This window comes from Cibotium barometz, chromosome 49 (genome assembly GCF_041138505.1).
Source record: "Cibotium barometz isolate CiBa-2024 chromosome 49, ASM4113850v1, whole genome shotgun sequence".
NCBI lineage: Eukaryota > Viridiplantae > Streptophyta > Polypodiopsida > Cyatheales > Cibotiaceae > Cibotium > Cibotium barometz.
In genome coordinates, this window is record NC_141094.1 from 5982404 (window position 1) to 6006157 (window position 23754).

General features: G+C 44.9%; 1 protein-coding gene across 1 annotated transcript in view; it reads left to right on the forward strand.

Moving 5' to 3' along the window:
• Positions 1 to 23284, forward strand: part of LOC147610226 (phragmoplastin DRP1E-like) — a 96724-nt gene extending 73440 nt beyond the window's left edge. Inside the window, exons 12-16 of the mRNA XM_086786543.1 lie at positions 8615 to 8840; positions 8973 to 9023; positions 22315 to 22543; positions 22632 to 22771; positions 22868 to 23284. Of these exons, the coding sequence (XP_086642669.1) occupies positions 8615 to 8840; positions 8973 to 9023; positions 22315 to 22543; positions 22632 to 22771; positions 22868 to 22996 (775 nt within the window). The 3' untranslated portion in view covers positions 22997 to 23284. The remainder of the gene's footprint in view (positions 1 to 8614; positions 8841 to 8972; positions 9024 to 22314; positions 22544 to 22631; positions 22772 to 22867) is intronic.
• The last annotated feature ends 470 nt before the right edge of the window (positions 23285 to 23754 follow it).

Consider the following 23754-nt stretch of genomic DNA (forward strand, 5'->3'; position numbering starts at 1 on the left):
ATCACTGCTAGTACACATGTTTAGCAGGGCCATTTGCGAAGGTTTCCCAGACTTTATGGGCACATACTATTGTACCTCTATTTAAGAGTGGTGACCCCATGATACCAGGGAACTACAGGACCATTATGATTGGCCATTGCTTGGCCAAGATATTCGGATCTATTTTGGATTGAGAGCTGAGTAGATGGGCTGAGACACATGGACTCAGAGCACCTGGGCAGGCAGGTTTCAGACGAGGTTTCACGACTTTGGATCATATATTTACCCTCAGGGCTCTCATTGAGGAGGGACAAGCACGGGGGAAGAGGATATATTGCTACTTTGTGGACTTCCACAAAGCCTTTGACACGGTGCCATGTGCCAGACTCATGAGGAGATTGCATGACATTGGTGTTCCCGAGGAGATGCAGTGGGGCATTTATGAATTATATGAGGCGGTGATAGGCAGAGTACGGACTCCCGGAGGCATGTCGGATACAGTGACTAGCACCATTGGGGTGAAGCAGGGATGCCCACTGTCACCTACCCTCTTTGGACTTTACATTGATGAAATATCCGACTACATTGACAGGATGGGGGGGTAGGGGGCCAGTCTGGCAGGGGTTTGGATACCCATACTGCTATATGCCGATGACATTGTACTTATTGCAGACTCCCCTGAGGATTTGCAACAGCATTTGGATGCTCTGCAGTTGTGTTGTGCAGATAGGGACCTCAGAGTGAACCTTGGGAAGCCTAAGATTATGGTCTTCAATACCGCACAGGCCTGGGTGACTAGATTTGGCCCCCATCAGTTCACCTTTAGAGGTGAATCAGTGGAGTACATATGTGTACCTAGGAGTCACATTCAGCGGACCACAACTCTCTATGAGGCAGGCAGCAGAGGCCAGATTGGCACGTGGATATGTAGCAATAGGGGCACTAGAGAGACAATGTGCCTACATTCAGTTTCAGGAGCCGCACACCAGTTTGGTTGTTTGACACATTGGTCACACCTACCCTCTTATATGGCTCACCCATATGGGGACCAAGTCCCTAGCACACAAGGAGGGAGCCGCTTGTCGACCAGGTTGGACCAGAGAGAGATTTCTATGATGGATGGCAAGTACTAGAGAAACGACCGGTGACTATGATCGCACGCATGATTCAGAGCAAACCATCGGTACCTCATGAGATTGTCAGAGCAGAGATAGGAGCCGCACAGTGGTTACCGAAGCCCAGTTCTAGTCAATGACATTTTTGCAGAGGATATGGGAGCTCCCCAGACAGAGATACCCACACCTAGCACTTATCTCTTTGGAGCAGTTAGTAGCAGACGACAATACACGATGTTGGTATGCCCAGATGTGTACCTGGCTGAGATTACATGGCATGATGATTGATGCACTCCCTCCAATTTGATTACAACCTGGACTGCCCCTTCTTGGACCTTAGTCGCTTTGAGCAGAATAGGGTGATCAAGATGGTCATCGTGAGGCTAGATGCAGAAAGGACATGGTCCAGCCCGCCCCTACCTCTAGGCACGAAGATGCCCCCCTATCGGGACCATTTTCTACATCTCTCCCCATATGGCTTTGTGACATGGTCTACATACATGGACACCCATCTCTCACATGGCGCCATTGGACAGATCCACACTTCATCACATCAGCTGAGGGTAGAGACTGGCAGATACAAGGGGATGAAGCCAGAAGACCGCATTTGTCAGCTATGTCACCAGGAAGTGTAGTCAGAGGAGCACTACATATGCCGATGTACTATGTACTATGAGATACGAGGGAGATACTGGTGTCTTCTGAGAGGGTTTTGGACCATTACGACATGTGATGGAGTTTGAGGATCAGAGGTGTTTGGGGCTTTTCTTATTGGAGCTCAGATGCCATCGAGAGGCTCTCCTACGAGCCAGGTCAGTACGCCAGGATCCAGCCCGCCAGCGAGCCATGACAGATTTTTTCAGGGCGAAGACCACCCCGGCAGATACGACCAAGACCTCCACTACCCCCTCGGCAAGCTAGACATCCCATAGACGTCCTTTAGGAGGAGTCACCCTTGACAGAGCCATAGCACTTTGTCGAGCGAGACGCCCACGCTTACCAGGACCTCGTCTATGGCTGCTTCGTCACCGGTGGATTAGAGCCATCATCACCCGCCATAGGAGACGACTGCCCTGCCACTTTAGTTTCTCTTATCTTACAGCACCCCATGAGAGAGATACTGAGATGAGCAGATTACACTAATCTTATGCTAGTTGTAGATATTATACACTTTTGTTGTACCTCAGTAGGAGTATTTTCCTTTCATAGCTGTTTAGGACTGTTTTAGGACTTTTTTAGTCCTTTTTGTCTTACTTTTGATGAGACACCATCAGTTGTGTACTATGTTTTGGTCTCATAGACCACTTTGGCCTTTCGCAGACGTTAATATATCTTTCTTTCTTTCTTTCTTTCTGTGTGTGTGCTGCCCTTCCGTCTACCTGCTCTGTCCATTTGTGCCAGTCTTTACAGCCACCTGCTGACCTGTACGGCCTGTTTCAGACCCGATGGCCTGCTGCGCACACCTACTGCACACATGCAGGGAAGACACAGACAACCTGCAACGGTTGCATAGTAGAGAGGGTTCCAGTCAAAAACATGGGTTTCTCGGGACAATTTCACCCACACGCATGCATACAAATCTCCCTGTTCTCTCTCCCCTCTTAGAATCCACATGAATCCTATCTTGCTAGCAAAACCTAAAAAAGCACCTACTTCGTGTGTTACATGCACTGAGCTTGATCGTGATAACGCACAACTGGACCTTATTTATACCTTTATGTGGTGAGAATCTTTAGCATCAACTTTAGAGAGTAGAGAGAGAGGAGAATGAGAATGTAGAAGACGACACAGTATTGGGTCCCAATACCCACTGAACACCCCCCCCCCCCCCTTACAAGCCGGAGTATTTGCTTATATTATTCTTTGGAGAAATGCTGTACAATGCTAAGTACAAGTGATATGAATGCCCAACGCAAGGACAAGGAAGACCGTACGTCGGTTGAGTATCCATCTAGTCCGAGGCTTTGCTGAAGACTCTCCTTGGCCACTGATGCAAGTCTAGATAGCTGTAGGATTGCACGTATGCTAGCTGAATGTGAAGAGGAGCTTCCTTCTTTAGCCTGGAGTTGACTGGATGCTGCAAACTGTGTGTACTTTGCTGAATACCTGAATGCTTTGTATGGGACTGAGGCACACGCTTATATATGGCCTCCCATTGTTGGTCGGCTGCCAGAAAAGGCTGTCGGCTTGTTGCAATTACCCACGACTGCATTAATGACAGTCGGCTGCTTATAATACCTGGTCGGGTGCAGTAAATGCTTGTCGGCTGCTGTGTAAAGCCCACGACTGGTAGCAATTGCCTAGTCGGCTGTTGTGGGGCTGGTCAAGTGCTGGCCGATTGGACCCCAAGCCACATGGGTTGGCCGAATGCATGGCCTAGGCTACATGGGTTGGTTGACTGAAAGGCAAGGGCTAGGAATCAACGTCAGAAAAAAACAGTTTTTTGAACCAGTGAAAAACCAGTCTATGTAAAATTTTGGTTGGGATTTTTGAAGCAATTTAGGGCAACTATTCTCCATGATGCCCATGACGCCATCACTAATGGACATAGGGACATGAACTCAACGTTGGGGAAAATCCAGAGGTAATTTTATTGGCTTAGAATGAGGCGGGACGTGTTCACATATGTGCAACATTGTCCAATTTGTCAAAAGGTGGAAGCATCGCAGGTGAAGGCGGTGGGTTTTTTACAACCATTGCTAATTCCCAACGGCCCTTTCGAGGATATCTCTATGGATTTGTGACAAATATGTGTCCTAGTCCAAGTCCAGGTAAGCGTAACACGCAGTGTTTGACGGTTGTTGATGGTTTTTACAAGTTTATTCCTTGTAGGGCTAATGTTAATGTTGAAGAAGTTGCAAAGTTGTTTATCTGGAATTGGTACCCAATTGGTGGCATACCTACTAGGACCATTGTATTAGATCTTGATGCCAAGTTTATCTCTCATTTTTGGTGGGCATTGTTTGATAATTTTGGTATAAAGTTTCCAGTGTCACCCACAGAAGGATGGCCAGACAGGGATTTACAATTAATTGGCATTCGACATTTTGGAGTGTTATGTCCATGATCATCAACATAAATGGGAACAATTTTTGCCTTTGGTTCAAGCTATTTTGAATGACTCTTTTTCTTCAGCTATTGGCAAGGCTCCATATGCGGCAGAGTTTGGTAGACCTTTCCAGTCGTTATTGACCAAAACATCGTCTTCAGAGCCTAACGCTAACCGATTGACTAAGCCTTATCAGGAGATTTCAGAGTCCTTATCCCATTCTGATGAAGATCAACGAGGTGTTTATGAAGTTGAAGTTGTCTTCTTGGTGGAACATGCATGATGTGTTTAAACACATTGTACCAAGAGTTTGAACATAGCTTCCACGTCGTATTTGTTTGGGCGATATAAAATTGGAAAAGGCTTCTTCTTTCGAAGTGATGGTTCCAGAAGAGATCCTTTTGCACCGCTTCAAGCATGGCTCTGGCCGTGAAGAGCTCAATTCCTCATGAAGTTTTGGGACCGAGGGATGCCTGAAGCAATTTAGCTTAACAAAAACTTCTTTGAAGATTATCCGGCATTATTGACGGATTATTTGGAGGCTATGCAACTTCCGTCAAGTTAAGCAGAAGGGGATGTCACATGCACCCCACACTTGGATGATGTGGCCATATCTGTACAACAGGTGCAAGTCTTACAGTGGTAATTGGCCCTTTGTGAGTCCTTGTCCGGGACAAGTCAGCCATGGATCCACTGTAGAGGGTCATGGTTAGGTGTGCATGCCCCACACATGAAGTCAATGCATGTCCCGCACGTCTGTAACCCTCTGATTGTAGAGGTGTACCAACATTTATTAGGCTTCTCGCCGGATGCACGGGCCCTAGTCTAGGTCAGGAGATGGGCCCTATAGGAGTCTGTCTCATGGCCATAGAAGGCTTGTCCAAGAGCTACCATGGCCAAGCCTAGGCCTTAGGCCAGCCCATAGCACATGGGACAGGAAGGCTCACATGTGCGAAAAGTGTTGCAATGATTGGTGATTTATCCAGTCGTGAGCAGGCTGACAACTGTTGTAGCAAACCGATCAGCTTAGAAGGGGCCTATATAAGCGATGGACAGCATTTGGCATAAATCATCATATTCTCTCTGCAAATGCTTAAGTCCAAGGGCTAGAACAAGCCAAGAAGGGGCCAAGGAAGGTGGAAAGTGTAGATCAAGGGACTACCTTAAGGCTGAATGCTATCTCGATTCTAAGCCAAGGGAAGGTATCCAAGTCTATTCAGTCTTGGTTATTTATAGCCATTAGTTTGTTAGTCTACTCATTTAATAAAGCAAATACACCATACGTGGTGGGGGCCCTTGAGAGGGTATTTGGAACCCAATACTGTGTATTTGTCTCTCTTCTCTCTTTGCACTCTCATCTTCTCTACGTTGTGCTATTCATTGTCAAGAACAAAGGGCTAAAAGTATTATCAAAGTATAATCCTTTTCTGTAAGTTTCCACATGTTACACATACCACTAGAGCTTCTCCTAAGGGACCCTCACAAGACGGCTTGTGATCTGGCATGTCCAGGGCATGAGTACGGTACTATGCACATGCGGTGCATAGTGGGTAGTTTGATTTACATGACTATCACCAGGTTAGGAATATGTATATGAGATGCGGCTATAGAAGCTAATTACATGGACTAGATGTGCATGAGCTTGGAGATATGCCACGATCCATCGAGGGAAATCTTGTGGCTTTTTGTGGATGCATCATGGCAGTAGCGAAACACGACTAGCATTAGGCGGAAGATCCTTTGGTAGTTACCGTTTTTCACTCCCCCTAGACTCTTTTTTCATCGGCCCATAGGCGATGTCGCCGAGGAAGCACCTAGTGGGGTTTTGACCCTAGGACCTTCTTGTCCTAGACAAACACCTTCACCACTATAGCTATCACCTCATTGGCCAAAACACCCCCTTTTTGTGAGCCAAGAAGCTCTCGTCTGTACGGACTATACAATTTCATATGTGTATGAAATGCAATCTTGCACCTCATAGCAAAGCAACAACAGCAGTACATTGAAATATGGCAACCATGATGCTCGAGCTAAAGTCACCCAAGATACCATCACTATGCCTCAGAGGAATTCGGAATAGTGCATTGTGGGTTCTAGAGCCTTCCTCTGAAACGTATTGTCTGCAGTCTTTAACCGAATGGGGAGCCTTGGAAGGCCGTTGATCAAGCTAAGCTTGGTAAGAGTCAAAAGACAAATTCTCCCTTCCCTTTCCCTTGCGTTCTCAAACAAAAGCCTATTTATTGTCTTCACCTCCCCATGCAGCCTTAGTCGCCATTGTGTTGAGACGTCTCCTCTCCCTTGACCTTCATCCTTTACTACAGGAAGGGCCCATTTAGAGCTATCTGAAAGTTGTCCCCCTTCATCTACCCCCTCCATTCACCTCTGATGGAAAGAGTTTTGCCCCCTTGTTGCTATGTTGGGGCCCTCATATTGAACCACAAAGCATGTGAATTTACATTTGGTAATAAGCTTAGGTGAGTACACTTGCAGTTACGACCCTGTGTTTTTCCCTCTGGACAACAAGCAGGTGGGCACGGGCACGGGCACGGGATGGACAGTGTGGTCAGGCATCAGTTTAATATGAAAAGGAAAACTCATAAGTGTGGCCAGCCCAAGTGTGAAAGGGGACAAAAGGGATTTTTAAGTTTATAAGGTTTAATAACCTTTGATGATTAAATATTATTATTATTTTTGAGCATGTGTTTTTTTAAATCTTTGCTTTTGGTGTTTTTTTGAGAAAGCGCATCATCTCTTTATAAGGCGTAGGTTGGCGGAATCAAAGGGAAGGTCGCCATATGGATCATCAACGTGGTGGTCACCGGATGGTCTTCACGGGCGCATCCCCTGGAGTACTGCTGCGCATGGGCAGCAGCTGCTGCTGCCGCCGCCGCCACCGCCGCTGCCGGATGCTGCTGCTGCCCCCGTCGGGTGTGCTGCTACTGCGTATGGACTACAGCCGAGCAGCAGTGGGCAGCATATGGCAGCCAAACAGGCAACCAGACGGGCAACCATCAATGGGCAGCTAGGCAGGCGTCAGGCAGGAGTTTCTCTGCAGCCAGACGGGCATCAGATGGGAGGCCCTCTACGCCAGGTGGCTGCATGTGTGGAAGCAGTCAGCGCGGGTCTCTCTCTATCTCTTTTGGAAAAAGGCGAGTTGAAGGAGGCACCGAGGGGCTAACAACCGTGGGGTCTCTCTCTCTCTCTCTCTCTTCGCAAGCAGGCTTTGTTTACGAGATTTGGATACAGAGGATCAAGTTAAGATGCACAGGATGATGTTCTGGAAGAGATGTGTGTTGCTCTTCATCTTGGACTTATGTGTATTCAGGGTTTGCTTGACACGCCCTCTATCTTTCTCTCTCTAGGTGTTTGGCACCGTGATTGGATGGTGCATATGTGGATTTTTCTCATGGAAACAAGACATTGGTTTTTCGAGAAGAAACAGGACTTAGGTAACGAGGAAACAGGCCTATGGTTTATGGATACAGGTCTTTGGTTTCATGTGGAAAGAACGTCTTTGGATTCATGTGAACAGGTTCTAGTTTTCTCGAGGTTACATGCAAGCTGTGACTATAGGAATTACATGTGGTTTGGTTCAACACTGCTGCTGCTTGGGAAAGGGTTGTGAGATCCATTGTAGAGATGGGGAAGACCTTTTCTAGCAAGGAGGTGTCGTACAGGTGTGCCTTTTCTATGGAATGCTTTGCTGTAATAGTGAGGGTTCTTATTTGGAAAGTCTTGGGTGAAAAGCTTTAAAGGATCCTATTGGTAGAGGATTCTACGAGTTGTACTTTGTACTCATATTTGATTAAGTAAAGAAATACCGCAAGGGGCGCCACTGCGTTTTAGGGCCAATCGGTGTCCTTGTACTATTTGCAGGAGCACTCTAGCTCCCCTATTTGTTTTCCTTTTCCAGGTTCCCATGGGTGATGAAGTGTTTTGTGTGCGAGTGTTTGTTCCACTGCCCGTTAGATTTCTGAAGGCCGGTTTCACTTGTTGAGTCCCGACCCAAATAAAGTGCATTTATACTATTCAAAATTCTGCATCAGGAGATTCAATTTAAGACATGGATGAAAGAATTGGGGCAGTAATACAGTAGAATGGGAAAAAAAAAGGAAAAAAGTTTTGTAGCCGACTGGTGTGGGCTTGGGACTTGGGGAGGGGAGGTATTAAATTGCGAGTACAGAAGAATGTACTCAAGGGGAAAAAAAATGGCACAGATAGTTACGTATATACAGCCAGCATACTAGTATTTTGTGAACTTGCAAACTTCTTACTGGTTTGGCCATTCCCTTGCATCACCTCCAAGTCTTCATGGTCTCCAATGCTGAAATGTTTAGCACAACCAATACTAAGAGAGTGCATAAATTGAGGTCCTCTTGGCGGGCTAACCTTATACTTTTAAGCAGTGTGTTTTTATAGTATCATTATAAATTTCCTCCTTCATATACTAATTTTCCATTCTCTGGTGCAGACGCCCTGGTGGGGAGCGCATATATGGAGTCTTTGATAATCAGTTTCCTGCTGCATTAAAGAAACTGCCTTTTGACAGACACTTGTCTTTACAAAATGTTCGAAAGATCGTCTCTGAAGCAGACGGGTATCAGCCGCATCTGATTGCTCCGGAGCAAGGCTACAGGAGGCTGATCGAGAGTGCTCTCATGTATTTCAGGGGTCCAGCAGAGGCAGTTGTTGATGCAGTAAGCATCTTGCTGTTCCTTTGTAATTTGAGAACCATTAGAGAAAAGGAAACTGTGCAATGCTGTCTATCTTTCAAAGCTGCAAATGCGATTCTTTGGTAATGAGTTGTGCTTCTGTGCTTTTCATTTCAGGTGCATTTTGTTTTGCGAGAGCTTGTCCGCAAGTCTTTGAATGAGACCCAGGTGAGAGACGTGCACATAATATCAATGCTAATTTTGTGTGTTTGTAATCACTATTTTGTCAATACTTTTGTTCAAATGTACGTATGCATGGTGTGTGTGTGTGTGTGTGAGAGAGAGAGAGAGAGAGAGAGAGAGAGTTATAGTAAACGTCTTTAAAAGACCCAACGGGTGTATGAGACCAAAACTGGTATAAGAGTTCCATGTGGTATTGGGCCATGGAAAAAGACTAACAAAACTGAAAAAATACTCATACAAAAAGATGGAGTAGCTGTGTGTCTATCTCATCATCATCATCATGAGCATGGTGTGCACTACGGTGAGCATGTGAGAACATGTGAAAATACATGTGGAGGATACATCTCCAAGTTGGTACAAGAAAAGGAGGGCTTATGTGGGTGTGATGTCATCATCCTCATCTATCGAGAATATCTAGCATAGATGAGTCTGAGTGCTGAGAGATTCGCCAAGTCCATGTTGGGATTCGGAGTCTCGTATGTGCGTATCCTTGTGTGTGTGTATCCATCATGTACGTGTAATCCACTCTTAGAGTGGTTAGAATAAATATATAGATATTATACCTGTTTGACATAAGCAGTGATGTCATTTAGTTGAGCCTGTAAGGGTATAAAAGCATTGCACTTGATGAAGCTCTTACACATGACATCAATCAATATCATTGAGTCGTGCAACACATCTGTCTCTCTTGAGTTTTGTGTCTCTCTCTCTCTACCACCACACATACAGCATGGCTCTCCATCAACCACCTTAGTGCTGCACCTGTGTGATGGAGGACGACAAATGGTATCAGAGCGGGATGCCTGCGTTGGAACATGGGGCTGACTTCCTGCAGCTTCACTTAGGTTAGGTTGCTACTCCACGCGCATCACCTCATCAGAGCTACAGCTCTCTATGTCGCCTGCACTTTCTATCCGTCACTCCTGCTGTTGATGTCAATGACTTCCCATCTGATTGTCCCCGCTTCTTGACAGCCACCGCCTGCCTGCTACACCTGCAGCGCCGCTCTGCTCCCGCTTCCGCCACCGCTCTCTGCCTGCTGCCGCCTTCGCATGCTGTTGCTGCCATTGCCAAGCTGCTGCCATTGCTGCATGTCAGGTTTGATGCAGCACATTGCTTTCCACTCCAGCTGCCGTGTCGCAGATTGTTCCTATCTGCCTCAAGCTGCTGAGATCGGCAACCCGTCTTGTCTCTGCAATGCCATCTCTTCTAACACCGGTTGTGCCACCAGCTGCCGTGCCTTGAGCTACACCACCAGCTCCTCATCACTGCTGCCATTGAGGTTGTCATCAGCAATTCACTGTACCTTTCCGGTATCGATTCAGATTGGGTATTTTCACAAATGAGGTGATATTCATCTATTTTTTTTGGTGTATTGCGAGGGTTATTTTAGAGACGAAATTGACGGACTGCATGCCATTAGGCATGCAGGAGAAGGGGGCGGCTATTGAACTCGGGCTGTTGCAGTGTAGGGCAAGAGGCCTTACCGCTAGGCCATCTCCCCCACCTTGATATTCATCTATTTAAATATTCCAGCATTAATATAAATTGGGGTTTTTTTCAAAATAGAGTATGATAGAGTCAAACAAAGGTGACTTAGCCCTTGAAAGATTTAGCGGCGGGAACAACTTCCCCACATGGCAAACCAAGTTCAGGCTATTACTGATGCGGGAAGGGCTCTAAAATGTCATCAATGGAGCGGAGGAGAAACCTGAAGGCATTGCTACATTCCTAGCCGTACAAGCCTGGAACGACAAGAACGACCAAGCTTTGGCACATAGGTCTTGGACTGGCAGACAATCTTAAACATCACCTCGACTTCGACAAAACTTCAAAGGAGGTATGGGATAAGTTTGAGAATTTGTTTTTTTTTTTTGGATCAATAATAATTACATATATTACCTCAGAAACCGTCCAAAAACAAAACCAATTCTAGAGTCTTTCTCAAGCAAAAATACTACTATCTTAAAATGAAAGAGCACCATTCTCTTCAAGAGCACCTCAGCACCATAGGCTCTCTTGCAACAACTGGGTCTTAAAGGCCAATATTGACGAAGATGACAAAAAGGCAGTACTCTTCTCTAGCCTAGAAAAGATTGAGAGATTCAAAGAAGTGCTATCTACACTTTGGGTATCTAGGGAGATGTTGTATGAAAACATGGTGGCTATCCTCATTGACGAGGATAGGCGACTTCAAGTGCAAGCTCTACCAACATTGACTTAGGGAAGGTGGTTTCTTCACAAAACAGAAGGGCAGGAAAAAAACCAAAGCTGTCAAGTGCACCTTCTGCAAGAAGCTAGGTCACAAAGAAGATAGTTTCTTCAAAAGAATGGTCTTCAAAAGAATGGCAGAGAAACAAGGGAAGAATCATGCCAACCTAGTGGCTACAAATGTAGATGAAGATGAAGAGTTTGAAGATGCTCTAGAGAAGTCGGAAACCTCTACATGAACACTTGAAAAATGTTTCACTACCACATTCTTGGATTTGTCTCTTTCGGAGATAGATACTGATTGGGCATTCTAAATGTTTAGGATTGTCAATAAGGGTTCTCTACCCGGGATGTCCCCAGAAACATGATTATATTTGTTTGTAATCGCCTTGTGTTATAAAAGGCTCCAGTACTTCAATTTACTCTTGTTTTTTGTCAAGGGGGGTAGTTTAGGATGGTTGACATATATCATGTGTGGTCAAGTGTCACCGAAGCATCAAAATAGAAGTTGTTGATATGCAAAAATGCGAAGTGCAAAAAAAAGTTTCTTAAAAAAAAAGTGATAGAGATGATGTGGCGATGGTGATGTGGCAATGACATGTGGTAGGATAGTAGCGTGGGGCCACCTTATAGGCTTGGAATGATGCGACTAGCTTTTGGAAAGCAAAAGATTACAAGCTTTTTAAATACTAAAAAGAGGAGCTTTTTATTATTAAAAAGATGCTTTTTTGAACCATGAGTGAGTTTTAAAGCGCTTTTCTGAAGTGCTTTTGGGCAAGAACTATAAATTCAGCTATTTTCTCATTGTTGATACATGCAAAAAGACAAGAGAGCTCTCTAGCTCTAAGAACTAGAGCTCCTCCAAGGAGTTTTATCTAATATAACTTGGGGGGGGGGGGGGGGGGGGGGGGGGGGCGCATTCCATGTGACTATAGAGTGGCATGGGACGGGAAGATGCTGCCATTCCCAACATTCCTGAGTCTATAAATGCCCATTCCTTGTGACTATGCTCAAAACTCCTCCAAGGAGTTTTATCTAATATAACTTGAAGGGGGGGGGGGGAGGGGGGGGGGGGGGAGGCGCGCGCAAGGCTACTCTAACCCCTAGTGTGGTGTCTTCTCTCTCTACTCTCTCTCTTTTGTTTATTTTTCAGATTTTTCTCAAGGTTTTTATGTGTGAAGAAGTTGTTTTCTTGAAGATAAGCTAAGTACCCATGAGGATATAATCTGGAAGGCAAATCCTCATCTCGTAAAAGTCAAAAAATTCGTAAAACTCCATTGATGTGGAGAAATCATCCCAAACCGAAAATTTTACTTATGTCTTCTCACTCTAGTAGAGGGGTTTAGATGCCTAAAGTCTCTTATAGTTCTTCTCTTCTTGGTCTTGCCCTTCTTCTTTCTCATTCCCCTATTGATGTAAATGGAGAACATCATCCCACCTTAGAACAAGAGTATCATCATGACATAAAAGTTGAAGATATAGTAAACCATGAGGTAGAGTTTGTGAGTGCTTCAAACAAAAGAGTTTTTGCTTCGAGAGACACTTAGATAGGATCATGACTTCGGGCCTTTTCTCTTATAAAATTTTTGACATGTATAATGTTAGAAATCTCTTTAAAATTCTTTATACTTATACTTTAGAAAACCTTTCTTTTGAGGATCTGGGGATTAGTAGATCTCATAGCATTCAATTGAAGCTTTTGTTAGGTAAGTATCTTAAGTCCAAATTCTCTGCTCCGTGTTCTTTTCTTGTGAAAAAGGATTTGCTGATTACTGTGTTCACTTCTCCTGATCTAGATAAGATAGGTTTGAGCTTCATTTTGCGTTTATCTGAAGTTATGGACTCTCTTCCTTCTTGTGTCAAGAAGGTGTGGATTCATCCTGTAGTGGCCTTCAAGTACGTAAAAACCTTAGGACAGAAAGCCTTTAATTATTCAGATATTGGCAGGAAATTGAAGGAGCCTACTAAATCAACCAGTCTTAATAGTCAATGTTGTTGTAACAAGGCCGCTTTCTCATCTTTTGTGGGTGAGTCTTTATAGCATATAGTTACAGCTAATTGTTCTATTCATCCTTCTATGTCGCTTAAAGAGCTGTTTATGAAAGGCACTAAATTTAGAGTTTCCTCTTTGGTTGACTCTTGTCTTTTGAAAGCTTCTGATAAGGGTATCTCAAATTTTGTCAATAACTTAGAAGAGTCTCTTGGAGTTCAAGGCATTCTTTCTCATTGGAAAGCTACGGTTCTAAAAAAGGTCTCTTTAAAACTTATGGAATCCCATTCAAGTACTATTTGCTCTAATGGCAACTCTTTATCTTCAAGTGACTTAATTTCTCTCCTCTTTGGTTGACTCTTGTCTTTTGAAAGCTTCTGATAAGGGTATCTCAAATTTTGTCAATAACTTAGAAGAGTCTCTTGGAGTTCAAGGCATTCTTTCTCATTGGAAAGCTACGGTTCTAAAAAAGGTCTCTTTAAAACTTATGGAATCCCATTCAAGTACTATTTGCTCTAATGGCAACTCTTTATCTTCAAGTGACTTAATTTCTCTTCGTAAGTTTCATCGAGATTTTGTAATTTCCTATGTAGATAAATGTTCTAATAATTTTGTGTTTACATGCAAAAAGTTCTATTTAGAATGTCTTTTGAAAGAAGTTAACTCTTCTACCTAAAGGTATGAAAATAGCTTTCTCTCGTCTCAAGAGGTTATAGCAAAACACCAAGATTTTTGCAAATCTTTTGGTTTCAAGGTTTGAGCAATAAGATTCCTTTCTTTATGCTATTTGGAAGTTTCATAAACATCCCAAGAAGCCTAGATTTATAGCTGCCTCTAGTAATACCTCTTTAACTTCGGTCTCAAAATGATTGATTAATGGCTTTAAAGCCATTTTGCCGAGTGTCCATGAGCTTTGGAGAAATTTGCTTAGAAAGAAGGATGTACCTATAGATCGTAGTTGGATCTTAAAAGATTCAGTGGGAGTGATTCCTGTTGTTATATTCTTAAACTCTTCTCGTAGTCTCACTGAGAAGTCTTCTTCTTTGTGCCTTCAAACTTTTGATTTCACTACTCTTTATACTAAGTTGGACTTAAACAACTTGCATAGTAGAATCACAGGAGTTCCTGGAGGATTTTTGGGCTCGGCTCTGGGCTAGTCGACAGGCCCGCAGGATCTCGACTTTTCAGTGGCTGGTCGCCCATAGGGGCTCAGCAGTTGGCACTTGGCTTGTTTACAGCGGTCTTCAGGCGGCCTGCGTCCGATGCGGCCACCCTATGGAGACACAGAGACATTGCCTTTGGGATTGCCCTCAGGCGCAGTAGATTTGGCTGCGGATGCTGCGTATTCTGGCTCCCCTCTCTCCAGAGGGTATGTTTACGTGGGGTGCCGCTGCTTGGTCGACCTCGTCAGGGCTTGCGATGGGCTATGAGATGGAGCAGGGCAGTCAGGCCATTAGATTTATTAGGGGCCAGCCTCGCCTGGTTCCGGCACCGGATTTCTCGTTCGCCAGCTGGACACAGGAGAGGGATTTACGATGGGAGCTCCTCAGCAGCCTCACCATCTGGTTCACCTGGAGGGCCCGGTGCTTCACGGCCTTGGAGGGGAGATTGGAGCCACCAACAGAGACTGTACGGGGGATTTGGCAGGAGTTGATCCACACCCTGCGAGGACAGTACGACCGCATCCGGGGAGACTCGGACGAGGCGATCTTGCGGCGCCAGGCCTTTCACACCACTTGGCGCTGTGGCCCCTTCTACACCTTACACACGGGATTCCCCCGTTGGCACTACAGGCCACCTGTTTGGCTCTTCCCCCCCCTATTGTATGATTTAGCCTCTCAGTCCTTTGTGCTGATGCGTGTATTTTGCAGCACCTAGGGAGAGTCTCCCGGGCTGCCATGCTGTATTCACTGCTCTTTTTCTCTTATGAGCAGGAGAGATTTTTTGTAGCCCTACGGGCGTTTTTTATATAACTAATGAAAGGATCTTTTCTCGGGAAAAAAAAAAAACTTGCATAGTAGAATTAAATCTCTGATTTGTGGAGTCTTTCATTACAAACTAGAGCACAATAGATACAAAGCTTTGTTGATAGTCATTTTGATTTTTGTTGGTTGAAAAACAAAAACCAAGACATAGCCAAGAATAAAAAAAGATACACTAAGATTATAGGCCAAGATGATATTATGTCTTGGTTAGATTTTCTCGTGGATAACCTCTATATAACCTTAGGTGATTTCTTATTTAAACAAACCATTGGTATTCCTATGGGTACTAACTGTGTCGGGGGGTTTTTTTTTTTGGCCAACTTTTATCTTTTTATATATGAATTTGAATTTAGGAAATGCCTAGTTTCCGTTGATACGTGTCCTGTCTTTATCCACAACCTTTGTCAAGTGAGACGTTTTGTTGATGATCTTTTTGTTCCCAATATTCCTGATTTCCAAGACTTTATGTATTTAAACTCTACCTCTCTAGGTGGAGGAATTCATCCCAAAGAGTTTTGTGAACTTAATTGCATTGCAAATAATGACCATTGTCCTTTTTTTGGACCTTAAGATTTCTCAATCTTGTGTTGGTTTAGATGTAGATATATATGATAAACGTTTACAACCCGAGTATTCCAACTTAAATATCATAAGAATGCCTCACTTCACTTATAACATTTCTAAAATAACTAAATATGGTGTTGTCTCTTTTCAGTTATTCAGATTCTCTCATATTTGTTCAAACAAGTTTGCTTTTATTTTTCAAGTTTGCCGACTCATCAATTTGCTTGTGCAAAAGGATTATTGCTTTAAAAAGGTTTTAAGCAAAGTTCGTTGCTTTTTGAATCGAAGTAGATATATCTTTGAGATGTCTGCTTTTGGAATGTTTAAGATTATACGTAATAAGTTTCATAAAAATGGGGAGCTTAAAAGCCCATTTTCTGTTTAGATCATTTTAGCTCTTAGTTGTTATTTATCATTTTTTCTAGCCTTGCTTAAGCATTACTTTAATAGGAAATTGATTACGGTTCACGAGCGGGCGCTCCCTTACCTGGAACTGCACATTTGTCAGGCAAGCATGAAAACAACATGCAATTTCAATTGCAAGCAAGCACATAAAGATGCTGTGCAATGCAGCATTAGTATAGACAATCCACGTTCATGAAACTATACCAAGGGTGCAAGCAGACTTACCACCCAACCACGGTCCGCGCCTGCACAGAACTCCCCCGAGCCAGGGCTAAGGTTATCACTCCACATGTCCATGCCATTCAACCCTAGCATCCATACCACCAGCGCCTACATATACACGCCCTCGGCAAGACTATCTATGATCCACCATGTCGACGGTAGGAATATGAAAACTCTTGGTTTAGGCAAAGACCAACTATCAAGCCATAATGATAATAACCCATGAGTCACTTAATCATGGCTGAGTCTGCTCTTCACCTCCGGAGAAGTGAGAGAAACTCAGCTTGTTGGTCTTTGTATAAAAATTGCGTCCTCTTGGTTAGGACATAAATTTTTATATGTAAACCTGCATCTACTCTAGGGCATTGATGACGTGAGTAGGGATGTCGTATCACCTAGTCCATGCTATGCATGATGAAGTTGATGATCTTATACTCTTGATTGGACAATCTTTGAGGTAAAGTTCACACTTTTTGTATTACTCGTTTTGCTTTAGTGAATTAGTCATTTAAAGTTTGTTTTGCTAATTAGTCATTAAAAATTTGTTTAGCTTGTTTGTTAGAAATTCTTTTGTTGTGGTTCAATAAAGAATTTGTGTGTGTGTATGTGGGCGTGTGTGATTTAGTTATGTATTTGTCTATTTTTGCAAGTTATTATTACTATTATTATTATTATTGTTTCTCGGGTGTCTCTATTGAGCCTTTTTTTTAAAAAAAATTGTTTGTTTTTGGTGATTCTCTTCTTTCTTTTAAAATTATTCATAAGTTTAGATTCATCTGGCCTTATGATGATGTATAAAGGTACCCATGCCACAACCCTTATAGAGGCCTGTTACATCAAGCCTCTTATCAGGCCTGGCATGAGAGTCGAGGTGTTGGCCATTGTGATCTTTTGAATCACGTGTGCAGTTCTGGGACCAAATGGCCATAGATATGAAGGCCAATTACATGTGACATCAACATATGATCCTGTGTATGAGGTAAACTAGCCATGATCAACTAATGGTAATGCCCACCTTAGCCAATACCGATTAGATGGGCAAGAGAGGCCTCCATGATGGAAGCCGTGGAATAGCCTCCTGGATCTGTATTTGTCGGGTGGAGGATCATGATGCTCTAGGTCTGGGGCGTCTGTCCTATAGAATAGATCGAGCTGTAAAACTGGGATTTCAAGCGAAGCACCGAGGAAGGGGACACCCGTGGCCGATGTATGTGAAGCCCTTAGTAGATCGAACTAAATAATCCTGTTGATCTCCTGCCGTGAGAGTCAGTACTATACTGAAAAGGGGGGAGACGATCCATTTAGAGGCCGTGTGCATCAAACCACTCAACTACCTTGAAGTACCATGCTGGCGAGGATAATGATGGTGATGGTGCTGATGATGAGGAGAGTTGTCCAGCAACTCATTCTCCCTCTCTTGATGTAACTACATAGAAGACTAGTGTGCTTGCCTTGGTAGGTGATCCCTGTTGAGGTATATACATGTTAGATATAGGTGATGGTTTGGAAGAGGGCATCTATGACTAGTGGGGCCACCCCAAACTTTGCTAGTACAACCTTATTTGGCATCGATGGCTTACTTTTGATCATGCATGACAACATCATCACCTGTAGCCTCGCTATGCTGTTCCTGTAGCCTTACCTAGCCTTGGTCCCCAAAAAACTGCATCATACATAGTTGTTGGGCATAGGAAAGTGTCAAAAAACCTACACTTGGTACGAGGCTCCTGGAAGTGGGCCTAGAAACTCTCTAGATGGGCTAGGGAGGCGTGGCCTCTCACTAGTTGATCAGTGGCGGCTGTGGTCATGCAAAAGTGGTGACCCGTAAAGGTGACTTGGAGGTATACACCCTTCTTCAGAATTTCCACTGGGGCATCTTTGTTCAAGAAGGATAGCTGTAATGTAACATCATAGGATGTGTTGAAGACCATGACCTTGGTCTTGCCAAGGTGTGTTTATGTGAACCCTTAGCTGAATCTGAGATCAAGACAATGTCATCTGCATATACAACAATATGGGCACCACTCCCTAAGATCAAGACAATGTCATTTGCATACAACAATGTGGACACCATTACCCGAGCCAGAGGTGAGCCTTTGCACCCAACGTTGTGCACAAAGGCTGCTATCTCATCAACATATAGACCAAAAAGTGTAGGCGAGAGAGAGAGAGAGAAATGAAATGAAATGTAAATGAAATGTTATATTAACGTCTTCAAAAGGCCAAAGTGACCTATGAGACCAAAGTTACAACCATGTGACATCTGATACACTGTCTGGAAAAGAAAAGAGATAGCCCCACAATACATCTGTAAGGGGGAAGCTAATGCTACTAGTCAAAATGGGGTATATGAGTACATGGATACATGAATACATGAATATGGGGGAGTACAAAAGTGACAGTGAGTACAACAGTATATGGTTGTAGTCGTAAGCATCCTAGGAGCTCTAGCATGGGTCTCTGCCGGATGGCCTGGATATCTGCCATAGTGAGATGCCTGGTCGGACGAGCCCGATGCCTCGCAATGATGCTCTGAATCCTCCGGTGTAGGCACCGTCTCCGATGTGTAGATCCGCGAACCCTCGGGCGTCTAGATCTGCCCAACTGGATAGCTCTCTCAACTAGAGTCCCACGGGGTGTCCACTGTTGGGCTGTCGGCTGTGTGTCCTCCCGGGTAGTCCCTCTAAAGAAGTCAGTAATCTGTCTCTGTGTGGACTCCCTGCCAATTGGGCGTCTGCTCTGATAATGGACTCTCTGAGCCTGTGGATCTCCAGGAGATAAAAACCCAAGCATCGCTGATCACAATAGTCCATGACTCTAGCCAGTGGTCCAAATCCCTCTCTGAAAAGGCAATGGTAGCGCCCTCGAATCTCACAATATGCGAGAGACACGAAAAAGTGTAGACGAGAGAGAGAGAGAGAGAGAGATTAAGCATCTACTAAAGACCCAATGGGCCTATGAGACCTAAGTGGTACAATAATGTCCATGGCATATCTCATCATGGAATGAAAAATAAAACAAAAACAAAACATAAACATATCTATCTCACTTGGGTGTTACAAAACTGTCCATGGAAGCTCATCATGGAATGCTAGGAACATAGAAACATGAGAGCAGCATCAACCCCTAGTAGATGGTATACCACTCTCCAAAATATCAAGCATGGGGCTAATGAGTGTGGCCGAGATATCTCCCTCAGCGATGTCATGTGGAAAGGTAGCTCAATGGCGGTGGAGCATGTCCTCGATCTGAAGTTGATGAGGGGATCATGGCTGACGGTCGGGGGCGTCGGGCATGCTGGAGTGCGAAGGTCCGGTCCGAGGTAACTCCTCTCGGCGAAGTGGGTTCGGAGTAGCTCGTGGTGGGTCCACAAGATCCACTATATCGGTGTCCTCCACCTCTTGGGTCTGGAAGAAAGTGGTGATGGTTGGTTGGCGAGGGAGGGGGCAGGGTGGCTGGGGCCGAAGCTCTCTCAAGAAAGCGTCCCTGTGTCTGCGGAGCTCAAGCAGGAAGAGGCCTAGGCAACGTTGGTCTGGGAAGTCAATGATCCTGGAGAGTGGACCAAATCCCTGACGAAACAGACAATGAAACTTCCTGCGGATCTCATAGTATATTGGGAAGTGGCATATTTAATGCTCCTCCATCTCAACCTCTGTGTGGCATAATTGGTAGATCCTCTCCTCTCTGGGTCTTTGTATGAGCTTCCCGGATCTGAAGACGTGCTCAAATCTACCTGTCTCCGCTCTGAGGCAGTGGGATGAAACCCGTATCTGGCCAATCGCAATCTGCATGGCAGGGGACATGTGAACACTCAGGTAGCTGTCGGAAGTTCCAAAGGACTACCACCAAAATGCTCTCTTACGTATGAAAGGCTTTGAAATAGAGGCTGGCTGCTGGATGAATTCATCCTCAGTGAGCGTGAGGAAGTGATCTTTGTAGAAGTGCATCTTCGTTGGGAGCTTCAGAGGTGTGATCCATGTGCAATGGGTGTAGAGGCTGAGAAGATCTAACCGGATAACTTGTTGGTATCCTCGCGAGCCGGAGAAAAGGGGAGTCTAAACTGTATTGAAGGGGTGGTAGGTGGTCCATGCAGAGCCCATATACTAAGAACCAAGTGGAAACTAATGCACACCATACTCCAGAGTGGCCCTCAAGTGCTAGCTATCTCGAGGACTCCGGGGCAAGCCTCAGGTACATCATACATGTGGGGATCCATGTGACTGATGCGATGGAGGTGTGTGACTGTCTGGAAGAGTGCATCCACTACCATCGGGGGTTGCGGCAAACTTTGCCTGGATAATTTGGTGTGGGACTGATGGTTTCCTGTGGATCATACGGGAGAACATCATGACCTGGGGCCGCTCAACTCGCTGCCAATCCTCATTGGATAAATCCGGGTCCTAGAAGGCTGCTCCATACATCAAGGCTGGTGTGACGAGGGTGTCAAAAAGCCAACCCTTCGTCCTAGGCTCTTGGAAATGTGCGGCTCAAGTAAGCTCAAGGCTGCATATCCCCGTGTCACTCTGGCATGTGCTGCGGGAAGCATGGTGAAGCGTGGGCCACTGAAAGTGACACCAAGGTAGAGATAGGATGAGACAATCTCCACAGGATCCTCTCTATATGTGAAGATCAATTTGGATGTGAAGGGGCGAGAAGTATTGATGACCATTACCTTGGTTTTACCAAGGTTAACAACAGAGAGGGCCCGCTGAGTGCGGAAGTCCTGTAAGGCATCCAATTGTCTATGAAGCACCTTGGCTGAATCTGAGAGGATGCTGTCATGTGCAAAAAGTAGTAAGGGGATCAGTATGCTTGCCAGTGTGGGACCAGCCTCGCCTAATCCGTCAATGAAACTCGAGATCTCATCAATGTAGAGGCCAAAAAGTGTGGGTGATAGAGGGCAGCCCTGTTTCACCCCAATAGTGCTGGAAATCTTTTGCAATGTACCTCCTGGGGCTCTCACTCATCCGGTGATGGACTCATAGAGGGCGATGATGCTCCAAACCATGTCCGATGGGACTCCTATCTCCTATAGACGGTGTAGGAGGCAGGCTCGGGCTGCAGTATCAAAAGCTTTGCAGAAATCCACAAAACAGTAGTAAAACCTCTGATGTCATGCTCTACCCTCCTCGATGATGGCAAGGAGGATGAAAATGTGGTCAAGGGTAGAGTGGACCTGCCTGTCCTGAGGCTCTGCATCCCTGTCTCTCTACAAATGAATTAAGCTCCGCCTCTAGCACCGATCCATAGAGTTTGGCCAATGTGTGGCCAATCATGATCGTCCTGTAATTATTAGGATCAAGTGGATCTCTGGATTTGAGGATGGGGGTGATGGTGTTGGTGGACCAAGAGGGTGGAAATCCTTCACAAACGGATCTATTGAACATGTAGGCTAGTAGGGGTGCCAAGGTATCATCGGCATGCAAGATGTACTTGGCAGTGAGTCCCTCATGATCCTTTACGTAGTCTACGAATGGCCTCGAGGATCATGCCCTTTTTGAAGAAGGTGGAGGTGGTGGGGTGGGGATCTGGTGGTGGGGGTAGGGGTGGCTGATGGGGGATATGATAGTGTGTGTAGGAGTACTCCTCCTGATGTGCGGTTCTCGCCTCGGAAAGCTGACTCCCACGCATACCCGGCTATGTATGGTAAGCCCCTCTCAGTGCTCTTACGAGTCTCTGTATAGAAAATGACCTGCCTGTGAAAATCTCTCTCAGACCTCCTGGAGTCAACCACAGGATGCCATTGCAGTTCCATACTGCCAACCTTGGTGTTTGGTCTCATAGACCCTGCGAGAGAGAGAGAGAGAGAGAGAGAGAGAGAGAGAGAGAGAGAGAGCCAAATGAGCCTCTCATTAGATATGGTGTAAATATGCACTTCTGTTGGGTGTTGAATCTTCAGGAACTAAAGCGATTCCCTACCCTTCAAGCAGAGCTAACAGCTGCCTCAACCGAAGCATTGGAGAAATTCCGTGATGATAGTCGCAAGACAGCTTTGCGAATGGTAGACATGGAGGCGAGCTACTTGACTGTAGATTTCTTCAGAAAACTCCCTCAAGAATTGGATAAAGGTGGGAATCCATCATCTACGACGACTGATCGGTACACGGAGGGACATCTCAGGAGGATTGGTAAGCTCAACTTTCCCTTATTACTTGAGCATTGTGCCTGAAATCTGGAAGCCTTCTGAACCCATTGGGATATCTTTTTGTCTTTTAGGCTCGAATGTATCAGCATATATTGGTATGGTTTGTGAGACATTAAGAATTTCTATACCCAAGGCCGTGGTGCACTGCCAAGTGCGGGAGGCTAAACGCTCACTGTTGGATCACTTCTATACTTTAGTTGGGAAAAAAGAGGTATGTCCTCCCTATGTTTTTCTGGTTTGAAAATGGTGAATGTTTCTTCTGAGATATTGCAAACGTGAACATATGCTCGACTTTTGGATGGAGCAGGGACGACAGCTTGCTATGTTACTAGATGAGGATCCAGCTTTGATGGAGCGTAGAGCGGCATGTGCAAAGAGATTAGAGCTGTACAAGCAAGCAAGAGATGAAATAGATGCTGTTGCTTGGGCAAAATAGGTGAAATGCAATGGCTTTGGTCTTGTTTTTCCCAATTTACCCATGCATTGAGAGCCAGTTGCATAGCAGCTTGATGTATGGTCTGTTGTCATGAAAGTACTTGTGCGATCTAAGATGGTTTACACTGTATGGTGATTCTTTTGTATAATTCAAGTTGTGAGGTTTTGCCATCTTATTTTGAGATACCTCCAGCTTGCTTATGAAAGGGATAGCTTTTTGAGTAGACTCATTTTGATTTTTATGAAGATTGGGAAATAATGTGAACTTTCCATCAGTACAGATTATGAACGGTGTGTCTCCCAGAAAAGCATCTTTTTCAGGTGTTGTGTCTACTGTGAGACTAGAAGGGGGACACTGTCTTTAGAGATGGGTTTTGGACCTCTGACCATATTTCAATCAGTACAGAGACTAGAGGTGTACAGGCTTTGTCCTTTTTGAGACAAGACGACATAAGGGTCACTTGAGGGGTACTAAAGTGAGTGGCCAGCCACAAGGGGTCCGGACTTCTTTCCACCATAGCATAGATAACCAATCAAGATCCTATTCTTGGTAGACTAGGATTTCTGATGACATTATGGGCATTGGCATTCTGGAAAACCCTTGTTGGAGGCCGCTTCCCAAACGAGTCAGGATTAATGTATAGTGATAGAGGCGAGTGACTGGAATGAAAGGGCCTAAGATAGCCTCACAAGGGCGCACGGTTGAGATCTGAAGGATACATCTTGTAACCACATACCTCTCACTTGATCCAGAGACAC